This window comes from Gymnodraco acuticeps, unplaced genomic scaffold (assembly GCF_902827175.1).
Source record: "Gymnodraco acuticeps unplaced genomic scaffold, fGymAcu1.1, whole genome shotgun sequence".
Classification (NCBI taxonomy): Eukaryota; Metazoa; Chordata; class Actinopteri; order Perciformes; family Bathydraconidae; genus Gymnodraco; species Gymnodraco acuticeps.
The window spans coordinates 1-12,898 of NW_022992130.1; the positions used below are offsets into that span (position 1 = coordinate 1).

Sequence of the window (12,898 nt, forward strand, 5' to 3'; positions counted from 1 at the left end):
CCATCTCCCACTCATCCTCTCCCCCTCTTGTTATCTGCTACCTCTCCCTCACTCACTCTCTCTCCCCCCTCACAACACTCGCTTCCTGACAACCACTGCCAAAGGACCAGCAGGCGCAGCACATCCCAAGTGTCCATTACTCAACGGAGGCCTACAAGAAGGAAAGAAGAGGAGAAAAGCTTAAACTTTAGTCCAGGTGTGGTGGCAATCTATAGCTCTGTCTGGCAGCCTGTAGCTCCAGCAGTATGGCCTCACTCAGGGAATAAGAGGGGTCAGATTTTGGTTAGAATACTTGATTGGATTGAAGTGGATAAAAGTAAGCGTAAGCGGACTCTTAGCTGAGCTGAAGTTGAACGCTGCTCAAGTTGGGTGGAGTTGGACCGAGGGTCGTGTCGCTGGTGGGACTCGCCCCGGCCTGAACCGACCTGGCTCGGCGGCGCAGTGCTGGGCGATGACAGACGGTAACCAAAGATGTTGAGTCTGGATGGCTTGGAGATGATCGCTTTACTGGTGGTCATGGGTCTCTTCATCAAAGTCCTGGAGCAGTTTGGGATGTTCGAGCCTGTCGGAGGGGAAGGTAATGGGCTTTCTCAGAGATTTGTGGGTTTAATAACGGCACGATAATGGTAGAATAGAAACTGAGATTTTAAGGATGTAGGAGTGTGTGCATTAACAGATATCTGCAGTACCCATTACCTCTGGTCGTGAGTAGGCTGCAGTCCTGTTTTAGGGTTTGGGTTACCAGTGCAACTGTGGGCCACACAACTCTCTCTTTCTTTCCCTCCCCTCACTTTCCCTCTTTCACACACACACACACACACACACACACACACACACACACACACACACACACACACACACCACACACACACACACAACACACACACCACACCACACACACACACACACACACACACACACACACACACACACACAAACAGTAACTTTAGCTGTGTGTGAGGCCTTCCTCTGCCCCTGGGGTGTGTGCTTTTACCCTTTAATCGATAACACTATGGACAGAGTGGGTCTGAGTGCTGTAGAGGAACTTGTCTGGCTGAGGGAATGTCAGCCTCACTCTCAGTGCTCTCATTATTCTAGAGCCTTTAGTATGGAGCTGTATCAAGAGAGAAAATATGGCTCATTTCCTTTGCTGTGGATCATAGATCAAAATGTTTTGTGGTGAAGTTTGCTTAATGTGATTTGGCAAACATAATTCAGTTAAAAAGTGTTTCACTTAACAATATTTTTACCATTAGAGCTATGAACAAGGGAGGGACCTCCTCATTGATTTGTGGTGAATCAGCAGGAGAAGCATATACTCAATTAGAAGGTCTATTCACAGATGTTTAATTATAGCTTGGTACAACTTAGCTTACAACATCTCAAATTGCAAATGCCTGTAAATGAAGGGTTGACTGAAAAAGGTCCTTGTCCCGCCCTGGCTCACCCCCAAGATCCCTCACCACCCACCAGGGCCTTTTTGGCCTGTCTTATCTGGATGACCCATGCTTTGTCCCATCTAAATCTAATCTACTTTACCTTGTTCACGCTTGCTTATCTCAGCTCTCTTAGTGACAACAGGGAAGGTGGGATTCTTATCTCCATTGTTACTTTTTGTTTTATTCACTTTACTGCAAGAGTGCTCTGTGCACTTTGGACATCTAGTTACAGCAGCAGTCTGACAGGAACCTGAGTTTTCTTCTCATTTCCTCTAAAAAAAAACACTTCATAGATTAAGAATTTTTCAAGCAAATTCTTACGGATGCTACACTATTTGAGACAATCTCCATCCCTGGCGCACATGCTGGACTGCACCCAGTAGTCAAGGTGGGCCTAAAGCCCTGTCATCTCAAAAAAGTACGCTATGCTCTGCGTACACATGCATCCACACACAAACAAACACACACAAATACAGGATGCATCATGTGTACCCCCATTACACTGTAAGCATCAGTCTTCACTACATTGTGATTGTTCTTTATAGGAAAAGGGGGATGTAACAAGCTTGTGTGTATGCGTGCCAACTCTCTTATAAGTACTTACTGTAAGCTAATTAATTGTGTCTTTCTTGGAGGAATTTGGTAGAAATGGCAGAACCACTGTATTACTCAGACTATCTGCAGAATCATGCACTCACCAATGCACACTATAAACAGTGTTAGGGTACGTGATATACACGTGTCCAAACTTTTTCACTGAGGGCCACATACACAAACACATACAAAAGGCTTGGCCCTCAGGTATATTGCCTCATAAGTTAATTGCTAATAACATTTCTTTTTTTATCAACTAAGATATGTTTGAAAATGTTTTCAACTTTATTTGACAGATTATTTTGATAAGTGGGCTTCTTAAAACATTAATACTGTGTAATATATATATTTAAGAAGCACAATATAGGAAAATCACACAATTCATGTGTGGGCCATATTCCATTATACTTTTAGTATTTGCTGCGGGCCAATTCAAAATGGACCACGGGCCGCAAGAAAGAGCTGCTCTGGAGATTTACAAGGCTCTGATGGATTTAAAGCTAATGGCTGGAGTGTGTTCGTAAGAGGTTTATGAGGTGGAAATTGAAGAATTGTACAATGGGGTGTGCAGACAAGAGCTGGGTGGAAGTGGGCCTGAGAAAACATTTTTGAACAACACAGCAGTTCTTCCTCTACAATTCACCTGCTTTAAAAACATTCACTTGTTAGAATGTGTTGCTATCGAGAGAGGAGCTGTTAGCTTAACTGCCTGTGCTGCAGTTAGCTGTGGTACTCCTGGTCACTTGTGTGAAAGTTGTGGCATCCTGCCATATTCACCACAGCCTCTCTCATCCTTTGATTTACAATAAATTGCTGGGACATATTCCAGTGCTGCTTCATCACTTCGGAAAGGCCTTTAATATTTTGTCTTTCCTTGTCGTATATATCAACTTAAGGAATGTCAGCCATAATAATAATAATAATAATAATAAATGATATTTATTAGAGATGTAACGATACCAAAAACTCACGGAATGATAATATCGCGACAAAAAGTCCACGGTACAATATTGAAAAATAAAGGAAAAAAATGTGAATCTTTTTTTTTTTTTACTTGATTTTTTATTTTTTATTTTAGTAGGATAGTAGTATTTTAAAGTGTCAACAATATAATAATCAGACCCTGCAATAGAATAAATCAAGTTTCACTTTAGTTTTTCAAGTAACTCAACTCTAACTCACTCGCTCAGCATCAACAAGGTTATCTTTTAGGAATATGAGCATGTCCACATTTCCAGGTAGAAGCTGGGATGTTTGGGCGTTTACAATATCCCCTGCTGTGGAAAAAACTCTCTTGCTTGGTACTGATGTTGCTGGGACAGAGAGATATGCTTTGGCCATGGGTGACAGCAGTGGGTCAAACTGTGCATTGTCTCTCCACCACTTCAAAAACAATACAGTTTTTGCCAAGAAGGTGAGGCTTATTGACAGGGCGAGATATAAATATACTGTTGGTACTTGTCAATGTCTCTACTGTAGGTATGTACATGTAGCCCTGTAAATACGATGTCCTTTTGTGTTATCTGTTGTTTTGTTCATGTTGTAACCTACTTGCTGCCTTGTTGGACAGGTCTCCCTTGAAAAAGAGATCGGTGATCTCAATGGGACCACCTGGTTAAATAAAGGTTTAAAACATTTTTTTTTTCTTTTTTTAAATTATTTTAATAAAATTTAAAAAATCGCGGTAGATTTTGTCAGTCTCACGACGGTATGGAGACATTTCTTTACCGCGATATTTGATATATCGTTACATCCCTAATATTTATATAGCGTCTTTCAAGGGACTCAAGGTCGCTGTACATGGTGGACAAACAAAACAAACAGACAATCAAAGGGCAAACAAAAAATAAAGGAAGCCGGGGGACCAAGAAAGGGCTAGGGCCCGAAGGCCGGGGTGAACAGGTGTATCTTTAATGATGATTTGAAGATGTCCAGGGAGGCAGCATTACGGATCTCAGCAGGAAGTGCATTCCAGAGGGTGGGGGCCGCAACACTGAACGCCCTGTCACCAACAGTTTGGAGGCGAGAGCAGGCCCGTGTCTGAGGACTGCAGACTCCAAGAAGGGGTGTAGGGATGGAGGAGGTCCGATAAGTACTGGGGGGCGAGGGTATGGAGGGTCTTCTATGTGAGGAGGAGTGTTTTGTACTGAATCCGGGACTTGACCGGCAGCCAGTGTAGGTGGATGAGGGTGGGGGTGATATGTTGCCATGGCTTGGTGCGGTTTGTAAAAAACCAAATTGAGTATCGGGGTGCACATTTTTGTCTCTTTCTCTCTCTCTGTCTTTTATTCTTCATATTTTTGCTAAATTTGCAATAAGGCTCAGCAAATATTTTTCCTGCTTAAGAGGTTATTTGGCTATATACTCGTGTGTGTGTGTGTGTGTGTGTGTGTGTGTGTGTGTGTGTGTGTGTGTGTGTGTGTTGTGTGTGTGTGTGTGTGTGTTGTGTGTGTGTGTGTGTGTGTGTGTGGGGGCTAAGTGAGGGTAAATGGCTAAGCGGTCAGCAGAGGACGCTAATGGAGGATGCAGGTTGTGTTTGTGTGTGTGTGGTTGTATGTTTACACACCGTGTAGAGTCTGTAGGGGTCTGAAGACATTATAACTCTCACATCTGATGATAGTCTGTCAGTCTCTTAAAGTAATCACTCAAAAATAAATAATTAAAGTCATCCTTACCTCATGTTTTGTACACTCGTGAATTGCTTGAGGTTATTAAATACCACTCTAAGAGGTCAGGTGTTACTCTGTTGGGGAAAGATTAAACAAAGGCAGGCACGTAGAGACTGTTGCTTCTGTCAGCGGATTGGACAACAAGCATCCTGGTTGTGGCAAACCTTATAAACAGTAATGAAACTGTAGTGAGTGTGGAGGAGAGTGTCCTTGTTGTCCTTGTCTAAGGCTATTTCACTCCCTGCCCCTCTGATAGCTAGAAGATGAGCGCCTCAGAGCAAGGAGGATCAGAGAAGATATTTAATACACAACGCTCTCTATCCCCTCTACGCCATTACTCTCTCTCTTTCTATTTGCCTCCCTCTCACCACTCTACTGTTGCTGTTTGTGTTCTTGTTTTCTCCGACTCTCCTTATTTGATTATAGTTGTAGGTGCTGTATGTGTGTGTGAACTACACACTGTGTTTATATTACAGGTGCTCTGTGGTTAAAATAACATCACGTATTGTTGTGCTTTCCTTCTGACATATGCCTGCAGAAAGATGACAACAATGAGGACTAGAGAATGCAATTCCTGAAGAAATTGCTAGTGGGAATGCTTTATGCTGAAAAGCTGACGCTGAACTGCTATGCTGAAATGTAATGTGTAAGAAGAAAGTGAAGAATTTAGATTGAAATGATACATGAACACTGGGGGCTTGAATGTGTGATAAGAGAATTAAAGAAAGTATAAGTAAAAAGGCTTGGAAAAGCAGCAGAATATTTGAATTGCAAACTTTTGAACTAACTTGATGGCGAATGATCTGTCGCCATGGCAACGGCATTTGACACCCCATAATACGCTTAGATATGTTGATGGCTGCATCGTTACCAAACCTGTGAAGTTTTGGGCCGTTTGGAGCATTTCCACGGAAGTTATGAGAAAACTGTGTTTCATAGCAAGCATTGTGTTGCCAAGGCAACAGCATTTGAAGAAATCTTAAAACTGTCAAATAGATATCTTCACGGCTGGACTATTAGCACACATGTGAAGTTTAAGCACTTTTTGACAATTTTCATAGGAGTTATAGCAATATATTTTACGGCAAGGGATGTGTTGCTTTAGAGGAAAACTCACTAATGGCACATAGACATGTTGAGGGCTGGACCATTAACTGTCATCTGAAGTCTGGAGGTGTTTTGACCATTTTCATATGAGTAACGACAACATTGTGTTTTTTGGCAAGGGATGCATTTCCATGAACACAGCCTATGGTGAGATCTCAGATTTGCCGTAGAGCTGTTGAGGCATGGACCGGTGATATACAAGTGAAGATTTGGGGACGATCGGACCGTGTCCATTGGAGTTACAGCAACATCGTGTTTTATGGTGAGAGATGCGTTTCCATGGAAACGGCATATGATGATAGCCCATAATTGACATAGAGCTGTTGAGGGCTGGACCATTAACTGTCATCTGAAGTCTGGTGGTGTTTTGACCATTTTCCTATGAGTTACGACAACATTGTGTTTTTTGGCAAGGAATGCGTTTCCATGGAAACAGCCTATGGTGAGATCTCAGATTTGGCGTAGAGCTGTTGAGGCATGGACCGGTTATATACAAGTGAAGTTTGGGGGGCGATCAGACCGTGTCCATTGGAGTTACAGCGACATCGTGTTTTATGGCGAGGGATGCGTTTCCATGGAAACGGCATATGATGACACCCCATAATTGACATAAAGCTGTTCAGGGCTGGACCATTAACCATTATCTGAAGTCTGGTGCTGTTTTGACCATTTGCATAGGTATCACGACAACATCGTGTTTTATGGCGAGGGAGCGTTACCATTACGCAACATCAGATTTGATGTAGAGTCAATCTTGGTGTTATATTTGATCAGGATTTATCCTTTAACGCCCACATAAAATCAATTTCAAGGACCGCCTACTTCCATCTACGTAACATTGCAAAAATCAGGCATATCTTGCCTCAAAACGATGCAGAGAAACTAGTCCATGCATTTGTTACTTCAAGGCTGGATTATTGTAACTCCTTATTATCAGGGTGTACCAAGAAGTCAGTCAAGTCGCTTCAGCTGATTCAAAATGCTGCAGCTCGTGTACTAACCAGAGTTAGGAAAAGGGACCACATTACTCCTGTTCTGGCTGCCTTACACTGGCTCCCTATAGAACACAGGATAGAATTTAAAATTCTTCTTCTCGCCTACAAAGCCCTTAATGGGCAGGCGCCATCTTACCTTAAAGAACTCATTATACCCTACTGTCCTACTAGGGCATTGCGTTCCAAGAATGCAGGGTTGTTGGTTGTTCCTAGAGTCTCTAAAAGTACAATGGGAGCCAGAGCCTTTCTTATCAAGCTCCACATTTGTGGAATCAGCTTCCAGTTTGTGTTCGGGGCGGCAGACACCCTATCCGTTTTTAAGAGTGCGCTTAAGACCTTCCTTTTTGATAAAGCTTATAGTTAGGGCTGATTAGATTCAGCCCCTAGTTTTGCTGATATAGGCTTAGTTTGTCGGGGGACATCTTACTTTTTCCTTCTCTCTGTCTATACCTGTGTACTCTCATGTTCCGATTAACCCAGCTTCCCCAAATGTCTTTCTTTTTGGTGTCTGTATACGCCGGGATCCGGAGTCATGGATGATCCTGCGCTCCTCTGTCCTGGATCTTGAGTCGTGGCTGTGGTCCTGGATCATAGGTCCTGGATGGATATCCTCGTGGATTCATCTTCCTATTATACACACATGCATTTCCAAACATTTGGACTACCTATGTTGCAAATGTATTATCTTTTCAATTTACACACGGCATCTATTGCACGTCTGTCCGTCCTGGGAGAGGGATCCCTCCTCTGTTGCTCTCCCTGAGGTTTCTCCCATTTTTCCCTTTAAACTGTGGGTTTTCTTCGGAAGTTTTTCCTTGTACGATGTGAGGGTCTAAGGACAGAGGGTGTCGTATTGTCATACTGATATTTTGTACAAACTGTAAAGTCCACTGAGACAAATGTAACATTTGTGATATTGGGCTATATAAATAAACATTGATTGATTGATTGATTGATTGATTGATTGATTGATTGATGTAGAGCAGTTCAGGGCCACAGTTTTAACCATCACGTGATGTTTGGTGGCGTTCTGAGCATGTCAGGTGGAATTATGACATCATCATGTCATATCTCCAACACACAGGTGTTTATGTTTGAGCTAACAATGTTATGAAACACCTGTGCTTGAGCCCAGAGATCAAAGGTTTCCATGGTTTCCAGTAATCAGTGAGAGGAGAGCCTTTCCATTGTTCTGAATGAGAGATAAACCTCTTACATGTGAACGTTTTGTTGAAGAACCGTAACAGATATCAGTGAAATTTCAACGCGTGAACCATCTCAAGGACCCTGAGCATCCGAAGTGTGCTTTTTGTGTACTTTCGGGTCAATAATGTGGCCTTTTTGGTAGATTAACTAAAGGTGTGCGGCTGCTGCTGTGAGGAAAGATCAGCCTGAATTTACAATGGTTCTTAATGGAGACACGTTTTTGTCACTTCATGCCCTCAAGAGGCATTTTGTTTAATTATTTTTGCTTTATTTTATTTTATTTTTCAAGCTACAAGATGTTTTCCTAGGTTTCTCATGAACAATTATGTCTCAGGAGTGTAGGGTTTGGGAATTATGGCAGGTTTAAAAAAAATATGAAGGCAAATTTCAAGCTTTCCTCCACTCTACTTGTGACATCACACACTCTAGCCTTAACGAGTTGCACAATACACACTAATGTTAAAATCTGAAGAAGGCCTCTTTACCAAGGTCTGAACAATGTTTAATATTTCTAAAAGTATGAATCTGATTTAAAACTTGTGTAACACGAATAATGTTAGAAAGATGTGTAACATTTTAAAGTTGGAATGAGGTTTCTGAGTGAAAGTATGAAGGAACAGTTAGCAGTTGAAGTCGCATGAAGATTTTTCAAGTCTGAAGAGTTTCTCCATTGACTTCCATGTTAAAAATGTGATGAATGATGGGATATATCTTGGGAATTATGAAAGTTATGAATGAGAATCGAGCTGAACGTTTTGATGTTTGAACGGAGTTTCTGCGGTTGGATCAAGCAGCATTAATCTCAAGTAATGATCTGCCCTTTGGGAAGAATCATTAATACGGACAGTAAATGTTTGTAATTTCCTAGCAAATAGTCTCATGTATCAGCTTGAACAAAAGTAACCTTAGGATTGTTCTTTGGCACAAAAATAAAGTAGCATTCGGCCCATAAGAACGGACACTGCGAAACATCATTGAACAATGAAATAGTACAACAACAAGAAAAACACATGATTTCTGATGTTTCACTTTTTTAAATCCATCCTTATATGTTATGGTTGTTGGTGATGAAGATTTTCTCTCTATCTTTTCCTTTATGTCTGTTTTTTTTTCTCTTTAGCTATGCTATGTTTTTTTGCAGTTTGCAGAGGTTGGGGGATGAGTTTATCCTTATTTATTTATAACTTAAGGAGTGAAGGCCTTGCTTTATCTGTTCACAAAAGGTGATTGACTCATTGATAAACATTAGAATGCTCAATATTTTTAAGGGGTCAGTGTTAAAAATGTAACATAAAGTACATGAGTAGACTCAGAAATGTGGTTGTTCTCTAAATGAGTCCTACAAATCTACCCACATTTTTACTCCCTAGCTTTCCCAGACCCTAGAAAGTACACACTCTCAATGACACACGCGCAGTATTTATCAAGGTTACATGAGCCTTGCAGCTGGATTCACCCTTTCAAAAACGTTTATGTTGTGTAGACATGCTATTGATTTAACTGTAATTTCATCTCCATTCATGGCTGGATCCCAATAAACATTTAGATAACTTTCCTGTTTGCCTGCTGAGTTCAATGTTTTTCTGCCTTTTGTTCAACATTGCAAAGTCTTGTTTGTCTAAAAGTCTGGTTGGTTGCTCTGTTGCTTTGACAGTAATCTCCCTTAAAGATTTGTCTTAATGGCCTTTTTAGAGACAGCTGAAACCATACCTTTAGAGAGCACTGTGCAGCGATTCAAACCCTTTTAGCTGCCACAAAGTTTTTTCTGTAATATCGACCCATTCAGGATGTTTACCTGATTTGGCTCCTGGCAGGAAATAGCAGAGTAGAGTGTTTATGATTTGATGGAAATACATTAAGAGCACTGGTGTGAGTGATGCAAACCCAATTTCATCGCCCTACACTATTTAAAAACACAACATGTATTTTAAAGAAGCATTGATGCAGCTGTGTGCCAGAAAAAAGGCATCAAAGTACAAAAGCTGTAATGATGTTTGCTCTGCTTAAGGTTTGATCTGACACATTGTCATTATACCATACATGAGTGTTACTACCACTATTAGTGTTATGTGAATGTTTGTGTGAGTGTGTTGGAAATTGTTAATGGCTTGTGATCTTTCTTTACCCTCCCACTGTTTGTCTGGTCTCTGGAGTAGAATTTAAATGAGGGACAATAACAAAGAGACGGAGAGAATAGCTAGAGGGGAGCAGCATTCATGAATACAGGGGTTCCTACCCAAATGTCTTACCTTGCACTGCCCTCTGCAGGTGTAAAAGTTAATGGTTGCAATTAGTGTATTGGAAGGTTAGATATTTTCAGGCTTGTGTATGCTTGTTTAAAAAAATGTTGTGTCAAGCTTGATGCTGTGAACAACTTGCGGGGAACTTGTTTGATCCCATCCAGTTTCTGAGAAAAAAGGTAGATCCAGCCAATGTTTAATAATCAAAATTAATAACTTTATTAATGATTAAATACATTTTTACTGGGAAAAAAAAGTAAGGCAAAGCAAGGCAAGATTATTTATATAGCACCTTTCAACACAAGGCAATTCAAAGTGCTTTACAAAAATGAAAGACATTAAGAGCATTAAGAAACATATTATAAAATGGCATTTAAAAACACTAAAAGGCCATAAAGGATGTTATGCTCGGCTGATCTTAAGAGGTAAGATACATCTCCATTAAACATGTTTAATCATTAATAGTTGTAAAGTTGTATTCACACCTTCAAATATTCACATTTACCACCAAGTAGTTTTATCTTCAACTGATCTTCTATTTGTATCCGAACACAGGCACATGGCCATTTAGCAAAACAGTGTATGACTAAAACCTCAATGTCTAAATATAACTATTCCTTTGAATGTCAGTATATACGTGTTGATGTACAAAGAAATAATCCATTACATCTTGTTTTCTCAAAAGGGAGAAAACCTCTCTGATCCCTCCGTCTCACATGAGCACATTTCATTAGCAGCTCTCTGTAGTTTCTGCTGAAAGGACTCAGTAGAATACATCTGTTTTTGTCCCACAACGCTGTATTAAAAATATCCTTAAAAGCTAATGATCTATGCAAATGATTCTCGTTTTTCACTTAACTAATTGGAAACACACTAGACAATTTTGAGCACCATTTGTCAATGACCTCCTGTGTGTCTTCTTCACTGCACGCATTTACACACGTACACACATACACACACACACACATTCACACACACACACACACACACACACACACACACACACACACACACACACACACACACACACACACACACACACACACACACACACACACACACACACACACACACACACACACACACACACACACACACACACACACACACACACACCCACGCTCTCCCCCTCTCGACATTTTAATCAGTTTTGAGAGGAATAATTTCCCAGGTAGATGTCTAAATATGGAGGTATTTCAATTACACTGTGGCTGGCTTCAGGCAAAATATGCCTCACAGACTAATCAACTAAGACTGATTATCCTAATATTATATAACTGTCTTAGTGCGTGTGTGGGTGTAATTGTCAACATATGCCTTAGATCAGTATTTACTATAAGCTGGTGCACGACCAACATTACATTAAGATCAGTTCATCTCTTGGTACGGAATACAGGTGTCACATCCTTGTCTCAAATAAGTCCATCTGTGATTGTCTGCCCTGGAGGAACCCCACTGCCCTAACAAGACATTTTGAGTTGATGAGTGGAAGTCAAGGGGGAAAAACAGTTGCCCGAGGAAGCTGTTATGTACCCTCACCACTGGCCTGCTAATTATATCACACACGCTGTTCAAAGCAAATGGAGTAATATGATCGCTCAGTTGGACACAGCTTCAAAGAGCTCATCTCTGATTAGCATTGAAGGGACAGCTGTCATGTGAAGAGCTTGATGTGTGAGCATATCAACAGTTGTAGATGTTTTAGACTTGTATATCAAGAGTATAGCGTTGAAGAATTGCTCAATTTGGTTGATTGTTAGTTATGCTTACGGCAGTGGTTCTCAAAGTGGGGGGCATGCCAGGGGGGGCGCGAGAGACCAGGAAAAATGGTTATAAAAAATGTAAAAAAAAAAAAAATCATAATTAAAAAAATTATTGATTCGAAAATAATATGATGCAGTACAGTACTATTACGTCTGGGTCTCTGTGATTCATTAAAGCTCGACTCTGTGTGTGTGTGTGTGTGTGTGTGTGTGTGTGGAACGAGCCATTTTGTGTGCGAGAGAGCGCACCGGTACCGGGAGATCGTTGTTGTTAGCTTCTGGTGCTAGCGAGCTACGCTAACGGATATAAGGAGTTTTTTCAACAACAAGGTGGAGGAGAGTCATCTCCTGTCAGACTGAGAGACTCAGTGAGCTAAAGGACTCTCTCAGTGTTATCTCAGTGGGTCTCAAACGTTTTGGTCACCATTAATGTAAACAATTATTTCCGAGGCACACATTTATATGATCATTATAGTTATAAAAAAATAAGAGAATAAATGAAAAACAGCTATGAAATACTATATGACAGTAAAACAAGAATAACGTTTAAAAGGGTGATTTGTAAAATATCCATAAAGAAATAGTAAATCTGTTTACAGTTCTGTTTCAAATGGGTGTTGAGAGATGTATCCATCTCTTCATTTTGCTCTCAAAGTGCACGAGATTGATGCATTTAACTTCAATATTTAAAAATAAATCTTCCCGGGGGAGCTTGCCCCCGGACCCCCCTATGTGAGGTCCACACACCACCTATAAAAATAGCACTTTACCCCTGCTTACACCTATATGCCGTGAGCTGATTATCGAGCCTTCATTGTAACAGTCGCGGGTACATTGTGTATTTGCGTGGGGATTGTTGCAGTAGAAAATTCCACTGTAGCGACC

General features: G+C 40.9%; 1 protein-coding gene across 1 annotated transcript in view; it reads left to right on the top strand.

Moving 5' to 3' along the window:
- Window positions 1-53: 53 nt before the first annotated feature.
- Window positions 54-12,898, top strand: part of LOC117538199 (Kv channel-interacting protein 2-like) — a 32,163-nt gene continuing 19,318 nt past the window's right edge. Inside the window, exon 1 of the mRNA XM_034203769.1 lies at window positions 54-577. Coding sequence (XP_034059660.1) covers window positions 472-577 — 106 coding nt within the window. The 5' untranslated portion in view covers window positions 54-471. The remainder of the gene's footprint in view (window positions 578-12,898) is intronic.